The following is a 25,379-nucleotide window of genomic DNA, read 5'->3' on the forward strand; positions in this document are numbered from 1 at the left end:
TCACCATGGGCGCGCTTCCTCCCGCCACAGCGCGCTGTCCATCAACGCGCAGCGCCTTCCCATTGGCCCGCCTGCCCTAAGCCCCGCCCCTTCCCCTGATAACCGGCGGGAAGGGGCGTGGCCAGAGCGGCGGACTCGGGACAGGTGAGGGGAGGGTCCCGGGGCTGAGGGACCGGGCAGGGCCGGGGGCTCCCGGTGGCTCCGCTCTGACCCTGCCCGTCCCAGCTCCCCTCATGCCGCCCACCGTGGCCGTCGTGGGCGGCGGCATCAGCGGCCTGGCCGCCTGCTACCACCTGGTGCGCGCCCCCCGCCCGCCCAAGGTGAGCGAGCGTGCGACCCCCGAACCTTTCCTCGGGACCCCGAACCTTCCCCGCTCCATCCCGGGACCCCCGAACCCTCCCCGCGGGACCCCCGGACCTTCCCCGCTCCATTCCGGGATCCCCAAGTCTCCTCCGCGTGTGCGTCCCTCTCCGGGGCTCCCGCTCTTCTGGGTCACCCCGGGACCCCCGGGACCCCCATCCCTGCAGAGACCCCCGGTGTCCTCCGGGACTCCCAATTCCCCGGGACCCCAATTCCCCTGGGGTTCCCTTTTCCCTCCCGGGACCTCAATTCCCGCGGGGTCCCGGTTGTGATTCGGGGTCCCGGTGGGTGGTTTGGGCTTCCCGGTGGTGACCCGGGGGTCCTGGTTGTGATCCGGGGGTCCCGGGGAGGATTTGGGGGTCCCGGGCGTGACTCCAGGTCCCTGTGCTGATCCGGGGGTCCCGGTTGTGATTGTGGGGTCCCCGTGGTGATTTGGGTTCCCAGTGGTGACTGGGGGTCCCGGCTGTGATCCCAGGGGTCCCAGTGATAACCCGGGGTTCTCGGTGTTGATTTGGGGTCCCGGGGGTCCCGGTTGTGACCCCGGTGTTCCCGGTGTTGATTTGGGGTCCCGGGGGTCCCCAGGTGGTGCTGCTGGAGGCCAGTGGCCGGTTCGGGGGGTGGCTGCAAAGCACCCAAACCCCCGAGGGCGCCGTGTTCGAGCACGGCCCGAGGGGCGTCCGGCCCGCGGGGCCCGCGGGGGCCCAGACCCTGCACATGGTACGGGGGGGCTGGGGGGTCCTTGGGGCTGGTTTTGGGGTACCAGAGGGGTCCCAGGGTGGGCATTGGGGGTCCTGGGCTGGTTTTGGGGTGCCAGAGGGGTCCCTGGGGGGCTGGAGGGGTCCTGGGAGGAGTCTGGGGTGTCAGAGGGGTCCCAGGGTCGGCATTGGGGGGTCCTCGGGGCTGAGTTTGGGGTGCCAGAGGGGGTCCTGGGGTTTGGGGCTGTCCTTGGGGCTGGGTTTGGGGTGACAGAGGGGTCCCCAGAGGGCTGGGGGGGATTTGAGGGGTCCCCGGGGTTGGGTTTGGGGTGACAAAGGGGTCCCCAGGGGTTTGGGTGGGTTTCTGGAAGAATTTTTTGGGGTCCCTGGGTGAATCCTGGCAATCTCTGAACGAATTTGGGGGGACCCTGTGTGGATTCTGGGTGTCCCTGGATGAATCCCGGGGGACCCTGGTTGAATCCTGGGGATCTCTGGATGAATTCTGGGTGTCCCTGGGTGATTTTTGGGGTTCCTGGATGAACCCTGGTGGTCCCTGGATGAATTTTTGGGGTTCCTGGATGAATTTGGGCTCCCCGTGTGAATTCTGGGAGTACCTGGAAGAATTTTTGGGGTCCCTGGATGAATTCTGGCAGTCACTGGATGAATTTTGGGATTCCCTGGATGAGTTTTGGGGTCTCTGGATGAATCCTGGGTGTCCCTGGTTGGATTTTGAGTCCTGGTGTGGATCCTGGGGGGGTCTCTGGATGAATTTGGGGTCCTTGGATGAATTTTGGGACTCCCTGGATGATTTTTGGTGTCCCCGTGTGGATCCTGGGTGTCCCTGGATGGATTTTGAGTCCTGGTGTGGATCCTGGGGGGTGTCTCTGGATGAATTTGGGGTCCCTGGATGAATTTAGGGATTCCTGGATGATTTTTGGTGTCCCCGTGTGGATCCTGGGGGGTCCCTGGATGGTTTTTGGTGTCCCTGTGTGGTGTCCCCGCAGGTGTCGGAGCTGGGGCTGGCCGGTGACATCCTGGCTGTCCCCAGGGAGCACCCGGCGGCGCGGAACCGATTCCTGTACCTGGGGGGGGCCCTGCACCCCCTGCCCTCGGGCCTGATGTGGGTGTCCCTCGTCCCCCAGGGCCACCTCCTCCTGTCCCTTGTCACCAGTGTCACCCCTGTGTGTCCCTGCTGTCCCCAATGTCACCCCTGCTGTCCCTGTTGTGTCCCCAGGGGGTTGCTGCGGGCCGTGCCCCCTGTCCCTGGTGCCACCCCAATGTCCCCGCTGTGTCCCCAGGGGGTTGCTCAGGGCTGTCCCTGCTGTCCCCAATGTCCCTGCTGTGTCCCCAGGGGGTTGCTGTGGGCTGTCCCCAATGTCCCCGCTGTGTCCCCGCTGTGTCCCCAGGGGGCTGCTCAGGGCTGTCCCTGGTGCCACCCCAATGTCCCCAATGTCCCCGCTGTGTCCCCAGGGGGTTGCTCAGGGCTGTCCCCGCTGTGTCCCCAGGGGGTTGCTCAGGGCTGTCCCCAATGTCCCCGCTGTGTCCCCAGGGGGCTGCTCAGGGCTGTCCCCAGTGTCACCCCAATGTCCCCGCTGTGTCCCCAGGGGGTTGCTCAGGGCTGTCCCCAGTGTCACCCCAATGTCCCCGCTGTGTCCCCAGGGGGCTGCTCAGGGCTGTCCCCCCGTTCTCCCGGGCCCTGCTCTGGAGCGCTCTGCGGGATCTCCTGACCCCGGCGGGGACGGGGCCGGACGAGAGCGCCCACGGCTTCGCCCAGCGCCGCTTCGGGCCCGAGGTGGGTGCCCAAAAAACCCCAAATCCACCCCAAAAACCCCCAAATCCACCCCAAAAACCCCCAAATCCACCCCAAAACCCCCTGGAACAACCCACAGAGCCACCCCAAAACCCCCAGATCCACCCCAAAACCCCCAAATCCATCCCAAAAACCCCCAGATCCACCCCAAAACCCCCTGGAACAACCCACAGAGCCACCCCCAAACCCCCAGATCCACCCCAAAACCCCCTGGAACAACCCACAGAGCCACCCCCAAAACCCCCAAATCCACCCCAAAACCCCCTGGAACAACCCACAGAGCCACCCCAAAATCCCCCCAAAACACCATCACACCCCAAAACCCCCATAACCCCCCTAAAGCCCCCATGACCCCACCCCAAACCCCGATAAGTGACCCCAAAACCCCCATAACCCCCCTAAAGCCCCCATGACCCCACCCCAAACCCCGATAAGTGACCCCAAGCCCTGAGAACCCCACCCCAAACTCCGATAAGTGACCCCAAAGCCCCACCCGGCCTTATCAGGGTCTCCCTGGGGTGGGTGGGGTCCCACTGTCACTGTCCCCATCACTGTCCCTGCTGTCTCTGTTCCTTTGTCCTTGTGTCCCTGTCCCTGTGTCCCTGTGTCCCTGTCCCTGTGTCCCTGTCCCTGTGTCACTGTCCCTGTGTCCCTGTCCCCAGGTGGCAGAGCTGGCCGTGGATTCCCTGTGCCGGGGGCTGTGTGTCCCTGTCCCTGTCCCTGTGTCACTGTCCCTGTGTCACTGTGTCCCTGTCCCCTGTCCCCAGGTGGCAGAGCTGGCCGTGGATTCCCTGTGCCGGGGGCTGTGTGTCCCTGTCCCTGTGTCACTGTCACTGTCCCTGTCCCCAGGTGGCAGAGCTGGCCGTGGATTCCCTGTGCCGGGGGGTGTGTGTCCCTGTGTCACTGTCCCTGTCCCTGTGTCACTGTCCCTGTCCCTGTCCCCAGGTGGCAGAGCTGGCCGTGGATTCCCTGTGCCGGGGGGTGTTTGCCGGGGACAGCCGGGCCCTGAGCGTGCGCAGCTGCTTCCCTGCCCTGTTCCAGGCCGAGAGACAGAGGGGGTCTGTGCTGCTGGGGCTGGCACTGCCACACGGTGGGGACACTGGGGACACTGGGGACACTGGGGACACTGCTGGGGCTGGCACTGCTGGGGCTGGAACTGCTGGGGCTGGCACTGCCACATGGTGGGGACATTGGGGACACCCTGGGGACACTGCTGGGGCTGGCACTGCTGGGGCTGGAACTGCTGGGGCTGGCACTGCCACACGGTGGCGACACTGGGGACACCCTGGGGACACTGCTGGGGCTGGCACTGCCACACGGTGGGGACACTGGGGACACTGGGGACACCCTGGGGACACTGCTGGGGCTGGCACTGCTGGGGCTGGCACTGCCACACGGTGGGGACATTGGGGACACCCTGGGGACATTGGGGACACCCTGGGGACACTGCTGGGGCTGGCACTGCCACACGGTGGGGACATTGGGGACACCCTGGGGACATTGGGGACACCCTGGGGACACTGCTGGGGCTGGCACTGCCACACGGTGGGGACATTGGGGACACTGCTGGGTCTGTGCTGCTGGGGCTGGCACTGCCACACGGTGGGGACACCCCGGGGCTGGCACAGGGGGACACAGAGGGGACACCCCGGCACAGGGGACACGGTGGGGACACCCCGGGGCTGGCACAGGGGACATGGGGGGGACACCCCGGGGCTGGCACAGGGGACATGGGGGGGGGGACACCCCGGCACAGGGGACACGGAGGGGACACCTGGGGCTGGCACAAGGGACACGGCGGGAGGACACCCCGGCACAGGGGACACTGTGTGTCCCTCCCCGCGCGTTGTCACCGCCGGTGTCGCCGCAGGCGGTGGCGGCGCGGCGGGGCCCGAGGCGGGGCTGGCGCGGCGGGCGCGGGCCGAGCGCTGGAGCCAATGGTCCCTGCGGGGCGGGATGGAGTCCCTGGCGCGCGCCTTGGTGGCCTTCGTGTCCCCGCGCGGGGCCGAGCTGCGCTGCCACGCGCCCCTGACGCACCTGCGCCACCGCCGCGGCCGCTGGCAGGTGGGGACACCGCCGGTGTCACCCGGTGCCTTCCCGCGTGCCCTCCCTGCTCTCCGTCCCCTCCCCGGTGTCCCCAGTGTCCCCAGTCACTCGGAACTGTCCCCAGTGCCCCTGGGGGAGGGGGGCGGTTCCCAGTCACTCCGACCCCCTCCCCAATGTCCCCATTGCCCCCAGTCCTGTTCCCAGGGTCCCCAGTGTCCCCAGTCCCCTCTCCAGTGTCCCCAGTCCTATTCCCAGTGCCCCAGTCCCTTCCCTATTGTCCCCATTGCTCAAAGTGTCCCCATTGCTCCCATTGTCCCGTGTCCCCAGTGTCCCCAGTCGTGTCCCCAATGTCCCCAGTCCCCTCCCCAGTCCTGTCCCCAGTCGCCTCCTCATTGTCCCCAGTGTTCCCAGTGTCCCCATTGCCCCCAGTGTCCCCAATGTCCCCACTGTCCCCAGTGTCCCCAGTCCCCTCCCCAGTGCCCCTAGTCCTATTCCCTGTGTCCCCATTGTCCCCAGTGCCCCCAGTGCCCCCATTGCCCTCAGTCCCCTCCCCAGTGTCCCCATTGCCCTCAGTCCCCTCCTCAGTGTCCCCAGTGTCCCCTGCTGTGTCCCCAGCTCACCGTGCCCGGTGCCACCCTCACGGCTGATCACGTTGTCAGCGCCCTCCCGGCCTCAGGTACGGCACAGGGGCTGGGGAGGGTGTCCCTGCAGTGTCCCCATGGTGTTACTGACACTGTCCCCGCAATGTCCCCACGGTGTCCCCTTGGTGTCCCCGTTGTGTCCCCGACGCTGTCCCCGCTGTCCCCAGCGCTGGCGCGGGCGCTGCCGGCCGAGGCGGAGCCGCTGGCGCGGGAGCTCCGGGCGATCCCGGCCGCCTCCGTGGCCGTGGTCAACCTGCAGTACGAGGGGGCCGCGCTGCCCGTCACGGTGAGCGCTCCCCGCTGTCCCCACGGTGTCCCCACGGTGTCCCCACGGTGTCCCCGAGGTGTCCCCAGACCCGCGGTGACCCTGGCTCGCCCCCCGCGCCCGCAGGGCTTTGGGCACCTGGTGCCATCCTCGGAGGACCCGGCGCTCCTGGGCATCGTCTACGACTCGGTGGCGTTCCCGGAGCACGACGGGACCCCCGCCACCCCCGGGGGGACCTCGCTGCGCCTGACGGTGGGGACACCACGGGGACACTGGGGGGACACTGGGGACACCACGGGGACACTGGGGGGACACTGGGGGGACACAGGGGGGGACACCGCGGGGACACTGGGGGGACACTGGGGGGGACACTGGGGACACCAAGGGGGACACGGGGGGGACACTGGGGACACCAAGGGGGACACTGGGAGGGGACACCAGGGGGGTGACAGGGGTGGTTTTGGGAGGCTCATGGTGGGGACATCGTGGGGAGACACTGGGGACATCTGGGAGGGACACTGAGGACACTGGGGGTGACAGGGGTGGTTTTGGGGGGCTGGCATTGGGTGACCCTGGAGACACTGTGGGTGCCATAGTGGTGATTTTGGGGCTGGCATTGGGTGACCCTGGGGACATCGTGGGTGCTCCAGGGTTGATTTTGGGGGGCTGACACTGAGTGACCCTGGGGACACCGTGGGTGTCCCAGGGCTGATTTTGGGTGTCCCCAGGTGATGCTGGGCGGGGCCTGGTTCCAGCAGAGCTTTGGGGACCCCGCCCTGGTGGCCCCGGAGCTGCTGCTGAGCCGGGCACGGGCGGCCGTGAGCGAACACCTGGGGCTGGCAGGGACCCCCAAAAACGCCATCGTGAGGGTGCAGCAGGTGGGGACACCTGGGGGTGTTGGGTGACACTTGGGGGGGCTCTGGGTGGGTGACACTTGGGGTGTTCAGGGTGGGTGACATTCCGTGCAAGGGGGCTCTGGCTGGGTGACATTTCAGGGGGGCTCTGGGTGGGTGACACTTGAGGGAGGTGACACTCCAGGTGGGTGACACTTTGGGGTGGGTGACATTTGGGGGTGGGTGACATTTCAGGGTGGCTTTGGATGGGTGACACACTTGGGGGTGGGGGCGGTGACACTCCAGGTGGGTGACATTTTTGGGAGGGGGCTGTGCGTGGGTGACACTTTGGGTGGGGGACATTCTGGGGGGGGCTCTGGGGAGGTGGCATTTTTGGGGGGGGGGGGTGACACTTGCGGGAGGTGACATTTTGGGGGGGGGGGGTTCTGTGTGGGTGACATTTCAGGGGTGGCTCTGGGTGGGTGACACTTTGGACAGGTGACACTCTGGGGTGGCTCTCAGGCTCTCATGTGTCCCCTCCTTGTCCCCAGGACTGCATCCCCCAGTACACGCTGGGACACTGGGAGCGCCTCGGTGAGAGCATCGGGCTGGGGGTGTCCCCTGTCCCTGGGGGTGTCCCCTGTCCCCGGGGTGTCCCCTGTCCCTGGGGGTGTCCCCTGTCCCCACAGTGTCCCCAACTGTCCCCGCTGTCCCCCCAGAGCGCATCCAGCGGTTCCTGAAGGAGCAGGAGCTGCCCCTGAGCCTCATTGGCGCCTCCTACTCCGGGGTCTCCGTCAACGACTGCATCGCGGGCGCCAGGGAGGCCGTGGCCAAGATTTTGGGGTCCCCCCAGGAGCTCTGACCCCAGCCCTGCATTCCCGGGGTGCCCCCCATGGCTGCCAGCGTAGGACAAAATGATTTTTTTTTTTAATTGAAAAAAACCCTTTAGAAAGGTCCAGGGAGCGGCTCATAAATACAATAAATACCCGCGCGCCCCAGCCGGGGACCCCAAAACCTGGCCTGGGACCCCAAAACCCATCCAGGGACTCCAAAACCGATCTGGGGATCTCAAAACCCATCCAGAGACCCCAAAACCGATCTGGGGATCTCAAAACCCATCCAGAGACCCCAAAACCGATCTGGAGACCTCAAAACCCCACCAGGGACTCCAAAACCGATCTGGGGACCTCAAAACCCCACCGGGGACCCCAAAAACTGATCTGGAGACCCTAAAACCGATCTGGGGACCTCAAAACCGATCTGGGGACCCCAAAACCCCACCAGGGACACCAAAACCCATTCAGGGGTGGGGAGGGGCAGGGCTGGGCCAGCCCCCAGTGAGTCGTGTCCCCTCCCGGGGGTGTCCCCTGTCCTGTTCCCCATTGGGGTGTCCCTGTCCCCTCTGAGGTGTCCCTGTCCCCCTGGGGGTGTCCCTGTCCCCATTGGGGTGTCCCTGTCCCCTCTGGGGTTGTGTCCCTGTCCCCCCTGGGGTGGTGTCCCCTGCCCTGTCCCCCCCAGCCCAGAGTCCACACCATCCCCGGGGGTCTCCATCGGGCTTGGGGTCGCTCAGGGCGGGGGGGGCGGCGCCACGCTCTGATTCCCCCCCCGCGCTGCTGTCACTGTCCCTGTCCCTGTCCCTGTCCCTGTCGCCGTCCCCTCTCCTCCGCGGGGCGTGGCCGCGCTGCCGTTGTCGCCGCGGGGAGGGGACAGTGCCAGGCCGGGCAGGTCCCCGCGGGGGGGTTTGCGCAGCATCTCCTGCCGGAAGCGGCTGGCGGCGGCGGCGGCGGGGGCGGCGCGGGGCCGGGCGCGGGGGTCGCAGCCGATGTCGGCCGTGAGGTTGGTGTAGAGCGGGCGCAGCTCCCGCGCCAGCAGCGCGTAACTGAGCGAGTTCATCCCGTCCTGCGTCCACGTGCGCTGCGTCCGCACCAGCAGATCGAACCTGGCCGCGACAGCGCCGCGGTGTCACAGCCGCGTCCCCTCTGGCCCCTCGGTGTCACAGCCGCGTCCCCTCTGTCCCCTTGGGGGCGCCCGGTGCAGCCCAGCCCGGCCCAGCCCAGCCCAACCCAACCCAACCCAGCCCAACCCAACCCAGCCCAGCCCAGCCCAGCCCAACCCAACCCAACCCAACCCAACCCAGCCCAGCCCGGCCCGGCCCGGCCCAACCCAGCCCAGCCCAGCCCAACCCAACCCAGCCCAGCCCAACCCAACCCAACCCAACCCAACCCAACCCAGCCCAGCCCAACCCAACCCAGCCCAGCCCAACCCAGCCCAACCCAGCCCAGCCCAACCCAACCCAACCCAACCCATCCCAGCCCGGCCCAACCCAACCCAGCCCAGCCCAGCTCGGCCCAACCCAACCCAACCCAACCCAACCCAACCCAGCACAGCCCAACCCAACCCAACCCAGCACAGCCCAACCCAACCCAACCCAACCCAACCCAACCCAGCCCAGCCCAACCCAACCCAACCCAGCCCAGCCCAGCCCAGCCCAACCCAACCCAGCCCAACCCAACCCAACCCAGCCCAGCCCAGCCCAACCCAACGCAACCCAACCCAGCCCAGCCCGGCCCGGCCCAGCCCACCTGTGCGGGTTCTCCTCGTTGCCTTTGTCGCTCTTGTGTTTGACCATTTTGTAGTGGCCGATGGAGATGGGAGGGCGGGAGATCTTCATCCCGGCCAGGCGCACCCTGAGGGGACAGCGGCGACAATGGCACCGGGGCGGGGACAATGGCACCGGGGCGGGGACAATGGCACCAGGGCGGCAACAATGGCACCGGGGTGGGGACAATGGCACCGGGGCGGGGACAGTGACAGCCACAGCCCCGGGGCGGGGCCAGAGCGCTGGGACAGCCCCCGTGTCCCCAGCGATGGGGACACAAATATGGGGACAGTGAGAAGGGAAGGTCAGGGGACAGGGACACCCCCGGAGTGGCAGGGACAGCCAGCACACAGTGACATTGTTGCAGAGGACACAAATATGGGGACAGTGAGAAGGGAAGGTCATGGTGTCACCCTGAGGGGACAGGGACACCCTCGAGGTGGCCCTCAGGACAGCTCCAGGGTGGCAGTGACAGCCACCACACAATGACAGCATCACCGTGTCACCCTGGGGGGGACAGGGCATGGGGACATCCCTGTGTCCCCTCTCCCTCAGCGTGACAAGACCCCCCCCCCATGTGTCCCCCAGGGTAATGTCCCACCCCTTGTGTCCCCCCCAGGACAATGTCACACCCCCCATGTCCCCTCCAGGGCAGTGTCACATCCTCTGTGTCCCCTCCATGGCAATGCCACATCCCTTGTGTCCCCCCCAGGGTGACAGAACACCCCCAGTGTCCCCCCAGCTCAGTGGTTACACGGTGCCACCCCCCAAGTGCCACCCCCCGAGCCGTGGCAGTGTCCCCTGGCTGTCCCCGGGCTGTCCCCAGCCCTACCTGGTGGCGATGTCATCGTCCTCGCCCCCCCAGCCCCAGTACTCGTTGGGGAACCCATTGATCTTCATGTACTGGTCAGGGGTCAGCGCCGAGACCCCCCCGAAATACTGCGGGTACGGCAGGCTGGGGACACAGGGGACACTGTCACACCCTCGGTGTCCCACCCAGGACAATGTCACACCCTCTGTGTCCCACCCAGGACACTGTCACACACTCTGTGTCCCCCACAAGCTGACAGGACACCCCTTGTGTCCCCCCCAAAGCGATGTCACGTCCCCCATATCCCTCCCAAAGGGCTGTCACACCCCTCATGTCCCCTCCAGGGCAATGCCACACCCGTTGTGTCACCCCAAAGGTGACAGAACACCCCTCGTGTCCCACCCAGGACAATGCCACACCCCCCATGGCAATGCCACACCCCTTGTGTCCCACCCAAAGGTGACAGAACACACCCCATGTCCCACCCAGAACAATGTCACACCCTCGGTGTCCCCCCAGGGCAATGTCACACCCCCCATGGCAATGCCACACCCTCTGTGTCACCCCAAAGGTGACAGAACACCCCTCGTGTCCCACCCAGGACAATGTCACAGCCTCTGTGCCCCCCCCAAGGTGTCCCCAGGGTGTCCCCAGGGCCTGGCTCACCTGTACCCGAATTTGTTCATGGCCACCGAGGCGTGTTTGGGGTTCCAGGGGTCGCAGGTGTAGAGGTTGTGGTCGTTCTCGGGGATCAGGTCCACGTCGTGCAGGAACAGGCAGTCCCAGTCCTCGTCCTTCAGCGCCTCCTTCACGCCCACGTTCAGCAGCTTGGCCCGGTTAAACGTGCAGTTCCCGGCCTGGGGACACCCCAAAACGTCCTGGGGTCACCCCAAAATCCCCCGGGGTCACCCCAAAACATCCCCTCTAAACCGCTCCCTAAACCTCTAAACCATCCCCATTGAACTCTCCCTTCATGTTCAGCAGGTTGGCCCAGTTAAACGTGCAGATCCCAGCCTGGGGACACCCCAAAATCTCCTGGGGTCACCCCAAAATGTCCTGGGGTCACCCCAAAATATCCTGGGGACCCCCCAAACCACCTTTAACCCACCCCAGGGACCCCTCAAACCACCAATGGGGATCCCCTAAACTGATTCAAACCACCCTAGGGATCCCTAGGGACCCCCTCAAACCACCCTGGGGATCCCCAAAACTCCTTCAAACTCCACTCCTGGGCACCCCCCAAACACCCTGTGGACCCCCCAAACCCACCTGGTGACCCCCCAAACCTCCCCTAACCTCCTCCTTGGGGACTCCCCAAACCACCCTGGGGATCCCCCAAACTCCTTCAAACCACCCTGGGCACTCTGCAAACCCCCTGAGGACCCCCCAAACCACCCTGGGCATCCCCAAACCCCCTTTAACCCACCCTGGGGACTCCCCAAACCACCTCAAACCACCCTAGGGATCCCTAGGGACCCCCCCAAACCCCTTCAAAGCCACTCTGGGCACCCCTCAAACCCCCTGAGGACCCCCCCAGACCCCCTGAGGACCCCCCCAAACCACCCTGGGCATCCCCAAACCCCCTGAGGACCCCCCAAACCACCCTGGGGATCCCCCCAAACCTCCCCTAACCTTCCCTGGGGATCCCCCAAGCCACCTCAAACCACCCTGGGGATCCCCCAAACTCCTTCAAAGCCACTCTTGGCACCCCCAGACCCCCTGAGGACCCCCCCAAACTACCCTGGGGATCCCCCAAACTCCTTCAAAACCACTCTGGGCACCCCCAAACCCCCTGAGGACCCCCCCAAACTACCCTGGGGATCCCCCAAACTCCTTCAAAACCACCCTGGGCACCCCCAGACCCCCTGAGGACCCCCCAAACCACCCTGGGGATCCCCCAAACTCCTTCAAAACCACCCTGGGCACCCCCAAACCCCCTGAGGACCCCCCAAACCACCCTGGGGATCCCCCAAACTCCTTCAAAACCACTCTGGGCACCCCCCAGACCCCCTGAGGACCCCCCAAAGCACCCTGGGGATCCCCCAAACTCCTTCAAAGCCACTCTGGGCACCCTCCAGACCCCCTGAGGACCCCCCCAAACTACCCTGGGGATCCCCCAAACTCCTTCAAAACCACTCTGGGCACTCCCAGACCCCCTGGGCACCCCCCAGAGCCCGCCCCTGGCACCTGGTGCACCACGTAGATGCCGTAGTGCAGCTGCTGGCGCTGCAGGAAGGGGTGCAGGTAGTAGAGCAGGTGGCCCAGGTGGCCCTCGCGGTTGCGGTGGGGGACGATGACAGCGGTCCTGGAGCGCGCCTCGCACTGGGGGGGCCGGTACCGCGCCCCCCCCGCCGCACCCCCGGGTTCTTGGCCTGGATCTGCTCCAGCGACGGCAGCCGGGAGAAGGAGACGGCCAGGGGGCCCACTGTGGGGAGGGGGCATCAGAGGGGGGCCACTGTGGGGAGGGGGCATCAGAGGGGGCAATGGGGGGCACTGAGAGGGGCATTGGGGGGCACTGGGACAGCCAGGGGGCCACTGTGGGGAGGGGGCACTGAGAGGGGGGCCCACTGTGGGGAGGGGGCATCAGAGGGGGTAATGGGGGCACTGAGAGGGGCATTGGGGGGCATTGGAATGGCCAGAGGACCCACTGTGGGGAGGGGGCATTAGAGGGGGCATTGGGGGCATCAGAGGGGCACTGAGAGGGGCATTGGGGAGCACTGGGGGGACACTGTGGGGAGGGGGTGCTCAGAGGGGTCTGGGGGGCATTGGGGGCACTCAGGGGGGCACTGGGGGTGTCCCCTCATTGTCCCAAACCGGGCTGGGGTTGTCCCCAGCTGGTCCAGACTGGGCTGGGGGACACTGAGGGGGGCACTGGGGGCAACTGGGGGGCACTGAGAGGGGCACTGGGGGCAACTGGCACAGGCTGGGGGGCATTGAGGGCATTGAGGGGGGCACTGAGCGGGGCTGGGGGTGTCCCCTCAGTGCCCCCCCCAAACTGGGCCGGCTTTGTCCCCCCCACCCCAACCCGGGGGTCCCGGGCTTTGCCCCCCCCCCCCCAGATTTCCCTTCCCGGCCCGGTTCTGTCCCGGGAGGGGGAGGGGAGGGGGCGGCTCCTTCCCGGGACAGGAACGGGGGGGAAGGGACCCGGTCAGACCGGTTCGACTGCCCGGGAAAGGGAAAGGGTCGGGCCCTTCCCGGGAGCGGCGGGAACCGGTTCAGTCCCGGGGAAAGGGGCTGATACCGGTTCTTTACCGGGGAAAGGGGCTGACACCGGCTCTTTACCGGGGAAAGGGGCTGATACCGGCTCTTTACCGGGGAAAGGGGCTGATACCGGCTCTTTACCGGGGAAAGGGGCCGACACCGGCTCTTTACCGGGAAAGGGGCTGATACCGGTTCTTTACCGGGAGAGGGGCGGCCCCGGTTCCTCCTCCCACGGGGAGGGGTCGCTCCTCGGTCCTTCCCCACCCCCCCCCGGGGGTCCCCGGTTCTTCCTCCCCCCTCCTCCTTCTCCCCTCCGGTGCTCCCGTTCCCCTCCCGCTTCCCTCCCCGGGAGTCTCCGTTCCCCTCCCGTTCTCCCCGTTCTCGTCCCGGTTCACCCCGGTCTCTCTCGTTCCTGTCCCGGTTTCCCCCCGGGGGTCTCTGTTCCCCTCCCGGTTCCTCCTCAGGGGTCTCCGTTCTCTCCCCGGTGCTCCCGTTTCCCCCTTCCCGGTTGCCCTCGGTCTCTCCCGTTTCCCCCGTTCCTGTCCCGGTTCCCCCCAGTCTCTCCCGTTTCCCCCGTTCCTGTCCCGGCTCCCCCCGGTCTCTACGGTTCCCTCCCCGCTCTCACCGAGGAACGGCGACCTCTCGGGGCAGAACGGCAGCGGCCGCGCGGGGTCCGGCGTGGCTGCGGGGCCGTTCCCGGTGCCGCTGCCGCCACCGACGCGGCTGAGGTTGGCGTACACGTCGTGGGTCCGGGAATAATCCACGGCGGGACCGGCGGAACGACCGAACAGCGCCGTGAGGTTCCGGAAGCCACCGAGCGAGAAATACGCCACGAAGGCGAACTGGCACCCGACCAGCAGCGCCAGCGAGCACGGCCGCTCCAGCAGCCGCCGCAGCATCGCGGGGCCGCCCGGTGTTACCGGGGAGCCGCCCGGTTTTACCGGAGAGCCGCCCGGTGTTACCGGAGAGCCGCCCAAGCGGCCCGGGGCAGCATGGCGGGGGCACCGGGGCTGTGGGATAGAGGGGACACGGCTTGGAGCGGTACCGGGAAAGGAGCGGGGGTCGCTCGGTTAGTCGTCGGTACCGGGAAATGGGCGGACACGAAGCAGCGCCCGTGTAGCACCGGGAGGGGGTCGGACCCCGCGCTGTCGCTCTCCGGTACCGGGAAGGGCTCGGTTCAGTCCCCGCCCGGTCCCGGTTCGGCCCAATCCGGTCCCGGTGCTGCCTCCCCCACCGAGTACAGCCGGTCCCGGTACGGCCTGACCCCGGTACCGCTCCGCTGCTCCCGGCGCCGGTACAGGCCTGAGGCCGGTCCTGCCCCGCCCGGCCCCGGTACCCGCTCCAGCCCCGGTCCCGGTTCTGCCCCCCCGGCTCCGGTACCCGCCTGTGCCCGCCCCGGTACTGCCGGGCCCGGTTCGGCGCTCCCGCTCCCCGGGCAGCCCCCGCGGGTCACCCCCCTGACCCCGCTCCCGCTCCGGTCCCGGTACCTGCCCGGGCCCGCTCAGCCCCGCCCGGCCGCCGCCATCTTGGAGCGGAGGGCGCGACGTGATGGCGTCACAGGGCGGGGCCGCGGTGGGGTCACGCTCCGGGCGCCCCGGGCGGGCGGGGGCGGCCCGGGAGAAGCGGGGGAGGGTCCCGAGGTGACCCCGGTGGCGCTCGGTGACCCCGGGACGGGGCGCGGGGCCCGCAACGACGCGGGGAAGACCGAGAGGGCGTGGCCTGTGTCTGCCCCGCCTTGAGGGGGCGTGGTCTGAATGGGCGCCGTCGCCGTGGCAACCGCGGCTGGCTCCGCTTCTTCCTAGAATTTTCCTATTTCTTTCGTGACGTCACGACGAGGAGACGCTGTGATTGGGCGCGGCATTGGCGAGGCGTGTCCGCGCCACGTGTGTGACTTTTTTCCCGTCCTCGCGTTTGTACGTGCGCAGCGCGTCTGCCCACAGCCGTCATGGCGGCGTTCACAGCTGCCCTTGCCCTTCCCAGCCACGGCGTTCCCGCTCCAAGCACACAATGGCGTCCCATCTGGCCACACCCAACACAGAGCCGCTCATTGCGTCTGTCCTTCCCGCCCACGGCGCCCTCCGCCCCTACGCAGCGCCAAGGTCACAATGGCGGCGCCGCTGCCCACACCAACATGGCGGCACTCTGCCCGCCAGCATCATGGCGCATTGCGCATGCGCAGCATACACAAGACGATTGCATGACGTCTTCCTGTACCCAACATGGCGGCGCCCGCAGCGTCTGCCCTTCCCCGCCATGGCGCCGCCCGCGCATGCGCATTGCCAAGGGCACGATGGCGGCGCTGCGGGCGCTGTGGCGGCTCCGCGGCCCCTCGGGGCTGAGCGCGGCGGGGGCACGGCTGGGCCCGGCCCCGGCCCGGTGAGCCCGCGGGGGACACGGGGACACGGCGGGGAGGGCTGCGGGGGGGCTCCGGGGCTGTCCCCGCTCACCGGCCGGCCCCGCAGGTCCCGCCAGTGGCAGCCCGACATGGAGTGGGCGCAGCAGTACGCGGGGGCCATCATGTACCCCAGCAAGGCCACCGAGAAGTGGGTGCCGCCACCCTGGAACGGTGAGGGGACAGCGGGGACACTCTGGGAGAAGGTGGGGAAGGGGCCCTGAGGGCTTTGGGGGGCCCTGAGCAGGGAGGACGAGGCCTTTGGGGGGTGTGGGGTTCTTTAGGGGGTGCTCTGAGGGCTTTTGGGGGAGCCCAGGAGGGGTCCCGAGGCCTCTAGGGGGGTTCTTGGTGTGCTCTGAGGCGGTTTGGGAGGTCCTGAAGGGGTCTCAGAGGCTTTGGGAGGTTCTAGGGGTGCTCTGAGGGCTTTGGAGGAGCCTAGGAGGGGTCTTAGGGGCTTTGGGGTGGTCCTGAGATGCTGAGTGGGGTTTAAGGAGGGCTTTTGGGGCCTTGGGGTGGTTTGGAGGTCACTCAGGGCACTTTGGGGTCACTCAGGTTCCCCACAAACCCTCAGCGGGTGCTGCTCTCTCCTTGTCCCCAGCATCTGAGTGGTTCTGTGCCCTCCCTGAGGGAGCTGTCCCTGTGTCCCTGAGCCCTCCCTGTGTCCCTGACCCCGGCACTGTCCCCTGTCCCCAGACAAGGACCCGGTGGCCCACAAGAAGGTTTCCAGCCTGACCATCAACTTCGGGCCGCAGCACCCGGCGGCGCACGGGGTCCTGCGGCTGGTGCTGGAGCTGAGCGGGGAGACGGTGAAACGGTGTGACCCACACGTGGGGCTGCTGCACCGCGGCACCGAGAAACTCATCGAGTACAAGACCTACCTGCAGGTGATCCCGAGATCCCAAATTCCATGGGATCCCCATCCCTGAAACCCTCATTGCCCTGAGATCCCTGAGATCCCTGAAATCCCATTGCCATGAGATCCCTGTCCCATGGGATCCCCACGTGGGGCTGCTGCACCGCAGCGCTGAGAAACTCATGGAGTACAAGCCCTACCTGCAGGTGATCCTGGGATCCCAAATTCCCTGGGATCCCCATCCCTGAGATCCCTGAAACCCCCATTGCCCTGAGATCCCATTGCCCTGAAATCCCCCTTCCCATGGGATCTCCACCAGGGCACTGAGAAACTCATGGAGTACAAGCCCTACCTGCAGGTGATCCTGGGATCCCAAATTCCATGGGATCCCCATCCCTGAAACCCCCATTGCCCTGAAACCTCCCTTCCCATGGGATCCCCACCAGGGCACTGAGAAACCCGTGGAGTACAAGCCCTCCCTGCAGGTGATCCTGAGATCCATGGGATCCCTGAGATCCCAATGCTCCCAGCATCTCCACTCTTGCCACTAGTCCCATTACTTCCAGTATTCCCATTATTCCCAGCACTCCCAGTATTCCCAGTACTCCTTGCAGTCCCAGTACTTGAGATATATAATAAATAAATAATATATAATATATATATATCATGTTATTATGTATTAACAAACAATATATATAATATTAATAATAATTATTCTATAATAATAAATAATTAAATACTCCCAGCTTTCTCAGCAGTCCCAGTACTCAAACACTTCAAATATTCCCAACACTCCCAGTCCTCCCAGTATCCCCAGTACTCCATTGCTCTCAGTCCTCCCAGTATCCCCAGTACTCCGTTGCTCTCAGTACTCCCAGTATCCCCAGTACTCCATTGCTCCCAGTACTCCCAGTATCCCCAGTACTTCACTGCTCTGAGGACTCCCAGTACTCTTAGCAGTCCCAGTACTCAAACACTCCCAGAACTCTCAGCACTCCCAGTACTCAAACGCTCCCAGTACTCAAATACTCCCAGTACTCCCAGTATCCCCAGTACTCCCAGTCCTCCCAACACTCCCAGTATCCCCAGTATCTCCAGTTTTGGGATTCCTGCAGGCCCTGCCCTACTTTGACCGCCTGGACTACGTGTCCATGATGTGCAACGAGCAGGCCTATTCCCTGGCCGTGGAGAAGCTCCTCAACATCCGGCCCCCTCCCCGGGCTCAGTGGATCCGAGGTGAGGCTCCCAGCAGCATTCCCAGTTCCCTGGCACCCCCAGGATTTATGGGATCGCCCCCATTTTTCCCCATTTTGTTCAGTTCTCTTTGCTGAGATCACGCGGCTGCTGAACCACATCATGGCGGTGACCACGCACGCGCTGGACATCGGGGCCATGACCCCGTTCTTCTGGATGTTCGAGGAGAGGGAGAAGGTGGCCTGGGGGGATTTGGGGTTCAGGGGGGTGGGCTTTGGGGCTGTGGAGGTGCCAGGGGGGCTGAGCAGCAGCGGGGTCCCCTCTGTGTCCCCCCAGATGTTCGAGTTCTACGAGCGCGTGTCGGGGGCGCGGATGCACGCGGCCTACGTGCGGCCCGGGGGCGTGCACCAGGTGAGGGCCGGGGGCTGCTCCCCTCCTTGGGCACCCCATTCCCATGGCATCCCCATTCCCATGGGATCCCCATTCCCATGGCATCCCCATCCCTGGGATCTCCATCCCTGGGCACCCCATTCCCATGGGATCCCCATTCCCATGGGCACCCCATCCCTGGGCACCCCATTCCCATGGCATCCCCATTCCCATGGGCACCCCATCCCTGGGATCCCCATCCCTGGGCACCCTATTCCCATGGGATCCCCATTCCCATGGGCACCCCATCCCTGGGATCCCCATCCCTGGGCACCCCAGTCCCATGCGATCCCCATTTCTATGGGATCCCCATTCCCATGGGATCCCCATCCCTGGGATCCCCATTTCCATGGGCACCCCATTCCCATGGCATCCCCGTTTCCATGGGATCCCCATTTCCATGGGATCCCCATCCCTGGGATCCCCATTTCTATGGGATCCCTATCCCAGGGAACCCCATTACAGCAGGAATCCCATGCATGGGAACCCCATTCCTGGGATCCCCATTTCCATGGGATCCCCATTTCCATGGGCACCCCATCCCTGGGATCCCCATTCCTGGGATCCCCATTTCCATGGGCACCCCATCCCTGGGATCCCCATTCCTGGGATCCCCATTTCCATGGGCACCCCATCCCTGGGATCCCCATTCCCCCAGTACCCCCATTCCCATGCCACCTGTCCCAATCCCAATGCCACCAATGCCACCTGTCCCACCTGTCCCAATATCAATGCCACCTTTCCCAATCCCAATGCCACCTGTCCCACCTGTCCCAATCCCACCAATCCCATCAATGCCACCTGTCCCAATCCTACCAATGCCACCTGTCCCACCAACCTCACCTGTCCCAATCCCACCAATGCCACCCTCCCCACGTGTCCCACCTGTGCCAGGACCTGCCCCTGGGGCTCATGGACGACATCTACGAGTTTGTGAAGAACTTCTCCATCCGCATCGACGAGGTGGAGGAGGTGAGGGGGAACTGGGGGACCTGGGGAGGGGACAGCCAGGCTGCTGTCACCTGTCACCTGTCACCTGGGAGGGGCAGGGTCGTTCCTCAGAGCGTGGAGAGGGGAGGTGACACAGATGGGGGTGGAGGGGGATAGGGACAGGTGACAGTGACAGGGACAGGTTTTGGGGCAAGAGATGCACGAAGGGGACAAGGAACAGTTACCAGTGCCAGGTGAGACGTGCAGGGCAGGTGCCAGCTGTGCCAGGTGTGCCAGGTGTCCCTGCTGTCCCCAGATGCTGACCAACAACCGCATCTGGAAGAATCGCACCGTGGACATCGGCGTCATCACGGCCGAGGAGGCCCTGAACTACGGCTTCAGGTGAGGGGGGGACCCCAGGTGTGCCCCGCCCTGCAGGGGGGTGGGGCCGAGCTCAGGTGCATTTTTGGGGTGTCCCCAGTGGGCGGGGCCGAGCTCAGGTGCATTTTTGGGGTGTCCCCAGTGGGTGAGGCCAATCTCAGGTGCGTTTTTGGGGTGTCCCCACCAGGTGGCGCTGAGCTCAGGTGCATTTTTGGGGTGTCCCCAGTGGGGTGGGGCCAATCTCAGGTGCATTTTTGGGGTGGGGCTGAACTCAGGTGCATTTTTGGGGTGTCCCCAGTGGGCGGGGCTGAGCTCAGGTGCATTTTTGGGGTGTCCCCAGCAGGCGGTGCCAAGCTCAGGTGCATTTTTGGGGTGTCCCCAGTGGGTGAGGCTGAGCTCAGGTGCATTTTTGGGGCGGGGCCAATCTCAGGTGCATTTTTGGGGTGTCCCCAGTAGGGTGGGGCCAATCTCAGGTGCATTTTTGGGGTGTCCCCAGTGGGTGAGGCTGAGCTCAGGTCCATTTTTGGGGCGGGGCCAATCTCAGGTGCGTTTTTGGGGTGTCCCCAGTGGGGTGATGCCAATCTCAGGTGCATTTTTGGGGTGTCCCCAGTGGGGTGAGGCCAATCTCAGGTGCATTTTTGGGGTGTCCCCAGTGGGGTGGGGCCAATCTCAGGTGCATTTTTGGGGTGTCCCCAGTGGGGTGATGCCAATCTCAGGTGCATTTTTGGGGTGTCCCCAGTGGGGGAGGCTGAGCTCAGGTCCATTTTTGGGGTGTCCCCAGTGGGTGAGGCCAATCTCAGGTGCATTTTTGGGGTGTCCCCAGTGGGGTGGGGCCAATCTCAGGTGCATTTTTGGGGTGTCCCCAGTGGGGTGGGACCGAGCTCAGGTGCATTTTTGGGGTGTCCCCAGTGGGGTGGGGCCAATCTCAGGTGCATTTTTGGGGTGTCCCCAGTGGGGTGGGACCGAGCTCAGGTGCATTTTTGGGGTGTCCCCAGTGGGGTGGGGCCAATCTCAGGTGCATTTTTGGGGTGTCCCCAGTGGGTGGGGCCGAGCTCAGGTGCATTTTTGGGGTGTCCCCAGTGGGTGAGGCCAATCTCAGGTGCATTTTTGGGGTGTCCCCAGTGGGGTGGGGCCAATCTCAGGTGCATTTTTGGGGTGTCCCCAGTGGGGTGATGCTGAGGGGCTCCGGGATCAAGTGGGACCTGCGCAAGACTCAGCCCTACGACGTCTACGACCAGGTGGAGTTCGATGTCCCCATCGGCTCCCGCGGGGACTGCTACGACAGGTACGGCCTCAGAGGGGACACGGGGACAGGTACGGCCTCACCTGGGCTGGGGAGGGACACGGGGACATGGGGACAGGTATGGCCTCACCTGGGCTGGGGGGGGACATGGGGACATGGGGACAGGTATGGCCTCACCTGGGCTGAGGGGACAGGGGCTGTAGGGTGGAGGAGATGCCCCAATCCCGTTTTTGGGGTGCAGGGGATCCCATATCCTGTTTTTGGAGTGCATTTTCCGTTTTTGGGGTGCATTTCCCGTTTTTGGGGTGCAGGTACCTGTGCCGCATGGAGGAGATGCCCCAGTCCCAGTTTTGGGGTGTAAGGGATCCCCCATTGCCGTTTTTGGGGTGCATTATCCCGGTTTTGGGGTGCAGGTACCTGTGCCGCGTGGAGGAGATGCCCCAGTCCCAGTTTTGGGGTGCATTATCCCGTTTTTGGGGTGCATTATCCCATTTTTGGGGTGCATTTCCCGTTTTTGGGGTGCAGGTACCTGTGCCGCGTGGAGGAGATGTCCCAGTCCCGTTTTTGGGGTGCATTATCTGGTTTTGGGGTGCATTATCCCGTTTTGGGGTGCATTATCCCGTTTTTGGGGTGCATTTCCCGTTTTTGGGGTGCAGGTACCTGTGCCGCGTGGAGGAGATGCCCCAGTCCCGTTTTTGGGGTGCATTATCCCGTTTTGGGGTGCATTATCCCGTTTTTGGGGTGCATTATCTGGTTTTGGGGTGCAGGTACCTGTGCCGCGTGGAGGAGATGCCCCAGTCCCAGTTTTGGGGTGCATATCCCGGTTTTGGGGTGCATTATCCCGTTTTGGGGTGCATTTCCCGCTTTTGGGGTGCATGTCCCATTTTTGGGGTGCATATCCCGGTTTTGGGGTGCATTTCCCGTTTTTGGGGTGCATATCCCGTTTTTGGGGTGCAGGTACCTGTGCTGGGTGGAGGAGATGCCCCAGTCCCGTTTTTGGGGTGCATATCCCGTTTTTGGGGTGCATTTCCCGTTTTTGGGGTGCAGGTACCTGTGCCGCGTGGAGGAGATGCCCCAGTCCCAGTTTTGGGGTGCATTATCCCATTTTTGGGGTGCATTATCCCATTTTTGGGGTCCATATCCCGTTTTTGGGGTGCATTATCCCGGTTTTGGGGTGCATTATCCCGTTTTTGGGGTGCATTTCCCGGTTTTGGGGTGCAGGTACCTGTGCCGCATGGAGGAGATGCGCCAGTCCCGTTTTTGGGGTGCATTATCCCGTTTTGGGGTGCATTATCCCATTTTTGGGGTGTATTTCCCATTTTTGGGGTGCATTATCCCGGTTTTGGGGTGCAGGTACCTGTGCCGCGTGGAGGAGATGCCCCAGTCCCAGTTTTGGGGTGCATTATCCCATTTTTGGGGTGCATTATCCCATTTTTGGGGTCCATATCCCGTTTTGGGGTGCATTATCCCGTTTTGGGGTGCATTATCCCGGTTTTGGGGTGCATTATCCCGGTTTTGGGGTGCAGGTACCTGTGCCGCGTGGAGGAGATGCGCCAGTCCCTGCGGATCATCCTGCAGTGCCTCAATAAGATGCCACCGGGCGAGATCAAGGTGGACGACGCCAAAGTGTCACCCCCAAAACGCGCCGAGATGAAGGTGACGTGTCCCCAGAGCCCCCAGACAGAGGGGTGGCACCCCGGGAGGGTGGCACCAAGGGCAGGTGACACCCAGGGATGGTGGCATTAAAGGCTGGTGGCACCCAGGGTGGGTGACACCCAGGGCAGGTGGCATTGAAGGTTGGTGGCACCCAGGGCAGGTGGCAGCTCTGCAGTGCCACTCCTGTCCCCACAGACGTCCATGGAGTCCCTGATCCATCACTTCAAGCTCTACACCGAGGGCTACCAGGTGCCACCCGGGGCCACCTACACGGCCATCGAGGCCCCCAAGGTGACACTGCTTGTGTTTGTCCCTGTCCCCATGTCCCCATTGTCCCCATGTCCCCATTGTCCCCGTGTCCCCGAGCCTGTCAGTGTGTCCCTGACACTGTCCCTGTGTCCCTGACCCTGTCCCCATTGTCCCCCCAGGGGGAGTTTGGGGTGTACCCGGTGTCTGATGGCATCAGCCACCATGTCCCCAACCCTGTCAGTGTGTCCCTGGCACTGTCCCCAACCCTGTCCCCATGTCCCCAACCCTGTCCCCATTGTCCCCATTGTCCCCCAGGGTGAGTTTGGGGTGTACCTGGTGTCCAATGGGAGCAGCCACTGTCCCCATGTCCCTGTCCCCATGTCCCTGTCCCCATGTCCCTGTCCCCATGTCCCCAGCCCTGTCAGTGTGTCCCTGGCACTGTCCCCATGTCCCAAACCTGTCCCCATTGTCTCCATTGTCCCCCAGGGTGAGTTTGGGGTGTACCTGGTGTCCCAATGGCAGCAGCCACCCTGTCCCCATGTCCCTGTCCCCATGTCCCTATCCCCCATGTCCCTGTCCCCATGTCCCCAGCCCTGTCAGTGTGTCCCTGGCACTGTCCCCATGTCCCCATTGTCCCCATTGTCCCCATTGTCCCCATTGTCCCCCAGGGTGAGTTTGGGGTGTACCTGGTGTCCGATGGCAGCAGCCGCCCTATCGCTGCAAGATCAAAGCGCCCGGATTCGCTCACCTGGTACGGCCTGGGGGACACCTGGGGACACCTGGGACAGCTTGGGGACCACCTGGGGACACCTGGATACACATGGGCACACCTGGGACACCTGGGATACCTGGGGGACACCTGGGGATACACATGGGCACACCTGGGGACACCCTGGGGGACATCCAGGGGACACCTGGGGACACTGTGGGCTCAGGGGACACGGGGGGGGTCCCTATGGATGTGCTGCTGTGGGGGATATGGAGGGTGATTAATCCCTGTGGGTTAATTGGGGGTCCCTGGGGGTAATTGGGGGTCCCTGGGGGTTAATTAGGGGGTTAATTGGGGGTCGATGAGGGTTAATTGGGGGGTTAATTAGGGGGTTAATTAGAGGTTAATAAGGGGTTAATTGGGGGATTCCTGGGGGTTAATTGGGGGTCCCTGGGGGTTAATTGGGGCACTGAGGGTTAATTGGGGGTTAATTGGGGATTAATTAAGGGTTAATTGGGGGTCCCTGGGGGTTAATTGGAGGAGTCCTTGTAGGGTTCCCCATGGGTTAATTAGGGGTTAATTGGGGGTCCCTGGGGTGGTTCCCATGCGTTAATTGGGGATTAATTTGGGGGTCACCGTGAATTAATTGGGGGTTAACCAGGGGTCCTCATGGGGGTGGGGTTCTCTGTGGGTTAATTAGGCGTTAATTGGGTGTTAATTGGATGTTAATTGGATGTTAATTGGGTGTTAATTGGTGTCCCCAGGCCGGGCTGGACAGGATGTCCCAGGGCCACATGCTGGCAGACGTGGTGGCCATCATTGGTGCGTCCCCTCCCCTTTTTGGGGTTCCCCCTCCCCTTTTGGGGTCCCTTCCTGCCTTTTGGGGTCCCTTCCCCCATTTTGGGGTCCCTTTCCCCATTTTGGGGTCCCTTGCTCTGTTTCGGGCCCTCCTTCCCCATTTTAGGGTTTTCCTTTCGTTTTCTTGGGTGTTTTTTCCCCATTTTAGGGCCTCCTTCCCTATTTGTGGGATTTCTTCCCTTTTAGGGTTTCCCTCCCATTTCGGGGGTTGCTTCCCCAATTTCCCCTATTGGAAGCCTCCTCCCCTTTTTTGGGAGGCTCCTTCCAGTTCAAGGGGGCTCCTTCCCCAGTTTGGGGGGGATTCTTGCCCAGTTTGGGGTCCCCTTCCCCAGTTTTGGGGGTTTCCTTCCCCATTTTGGGGTTCTCCTATCTCAGTTTGGGGTTCTCCCTCCCTTTTTAATCTCCCTTCCTTTTAGGGTCTCCCTCCCTTTTTTGGGGTTCTCCTTCAGTTTTGGGGTCTCCTCCCCCTTCCCAACGCCCATTTCCCAATTTGGGGGGGTTCTTGCCCAATTTGGGGGTCTCCATTCCCACTTTTGGGGGGGGTTCCTCCCCCATTTTGGGGGGTCCCCTTCCTTTTTAGGGTCTCCCTCCCTCTTTAGTCTCCCTTCCATTTTTAGGGTCTCCCTCCCTTTTTAGGGCCCCCCCTTCCAGTTTTGGGGTCTCCTTCCCCTTTCCCAACGCCCATTTCCCATTTTGGGGGGGGTTCTCACCCCAATTTTGGGGTCTCTCCCCCGTTTTGGGGTGCCCTGACCCCCTTTTTCCCCGCAGGCACCCAGGACATCGTCTTTGGGGAGGTCGATCGATGAGGGGGGGTCCCCGATCCTTCTCCGTGTGCTGCTGCAGTTTGGGGGTGTCCCTGCCCCCCATTTCGGGTCAAATAAAGCCAAAATCGGGTCCTGAGCCTCCCTTTGTCCCCCCCTTTGTCACTGGTGTCACCTCCTTGCCCACTTTGGGGTCTCCTTCTCATTTGGGGGGCTCCTTGCCCATTTAGGGCCTCTCCCCCACTTTGGGGGGGCTCCTTCCTTTTTTTGGGATTTCCTTCCCCTTTTGGGGTCCCTTCCCGTTTTGGGGCCTCTCTCCCCAATTTGGGGCTCTCCCATTTTTAGGGGGCTCCTTTCCCATTTTAGGGGGTCTCCTTTCCCTTTTTGGGGTCTTGTCCCCTTTTAGGCTTCCCTTCCACTTTTGGGGCCTCTCTCCCCAGTTTTTGGGGTCTCCTATTCCCCT

General features: G+C 64.2%; 3 protein-coding genes across 8 annotated transcripts; 2 read left to right on the forward strand and 1 right to left on the reverse strand.

Moving 5' to 3' along the window:
- Window positions 1-76: 76 nt before the first annotated feature.
- On the forward strand, window positions 77-7,606 carry PPOX (protoporphyrinogen oxidase). 6 transcript variants are annotated; one of them, XM_077192010.1, is made up of 13 exons: window positions 78-144; window positions 226-320; window positions 943-1,077; window positions 2,060-2,175; window positions 2,715-2,847; window positions 3,811-3,955; window positions 4,736-4,929; window positions 5,527-5,587; window positions 5,720-5,838; window positions 5,944-6,069; window positions 6,546-6,695; window positions 7,202-7,244; window positions 7,370-7,606. In XM_077192010.1, the coding sequence occupies exons 2-13, from the start codon at window positions 234-236 to the stop codon at window positions 7,510-7,512; spliced, it is 1,452 nt and encodes a 483-aa protein (XP_077048125.1). In that variant the 5' UTR covers window positions 78-144; window positions 226-233; the 3' UTR covers window positions 7,513-7,606. The 6 variants fall into 6 exon arrangements, with proteins under 6 accessions (XP_077048127.1, XP_077048129.1, XP_077048125.1 ...); XM_077192012.1 differs by lacking the exon at window positions 943-1,077 and having other exon boundaries at window positions 77-144; XM_077192011.1 differs by lacking the exon at window positions 78-144 and having other exon boundaries at window positions 151-320.
- B4GALT3 (beta-1,4-galactosyltransferase 3) lies at window positions 7,556-15,151 on the reverse strand. Its single transcript, XM_077192016.1, is given in 8 exon segments — window positions 7,556-8,589; window positions 9,233-9,337; window positions 10,082-10,204; window positions 10,727-10,917; window positions 12,248-12,400; window positions 12,403-12,485; window positions 13,887-14,271; window positions 14,749-15,151. Coding segments are annotated over 7 exon segments (1,302 nt in total). The 5' UTR covers window positions 14,161-14,271; window positions 14,749-15,151; the 3' UTR covers window positions 7,556-8,216.
- Window positions 15,152-15,191: 40 nt separating this feature from the next.
- NDUFS2 (NADH:ubiquinone oxidoreductase core subunit S2) lies at window positions 15,192-25,055 on the forward strand. The gene is given in 15 exon segments (XM_077192009.1): window positions 15,192-15,637; window positions 15,724-15,827; window positions 16,347-16,537; window positions 17,622-17,742; window positions 17,825-17,937; window positions 18,037-18,111; window positions 19,024-19,101; window positions 19,376-19,461; window positions 20,606-20,725; window positions 22,210-22,339; window positions 22,535-22,630; window positions 23,257-23,293; window positions 23,296-23,339; window positions 24,062-24,119; window positions 24,924-25,055. Coding segments are annotated over 15 exon segments (1,722 nt in total). The 5' UTR covers window positions 15,192-15,206; the 3' UTR covers window positions 24,962-25,055.
- Window positions 25,056-25,379: the final 324 nt, after the last annotated feature.

This window comes from Agelaius phoeniceus, chromosome 31 (genome assembly GCF_051311805.1).
Source record: "Agelaius phoeniceus isolate bAgePho1 chromosome 31, bAgePho1.hap1, whole genome shotgun sequence".
Taxonomy (NCBI): Eukaryota; Metazoa; Chordata; class Aves; order Passeriformes; family Icteridae; genus Agelaius; species Agelaius phoeniceus.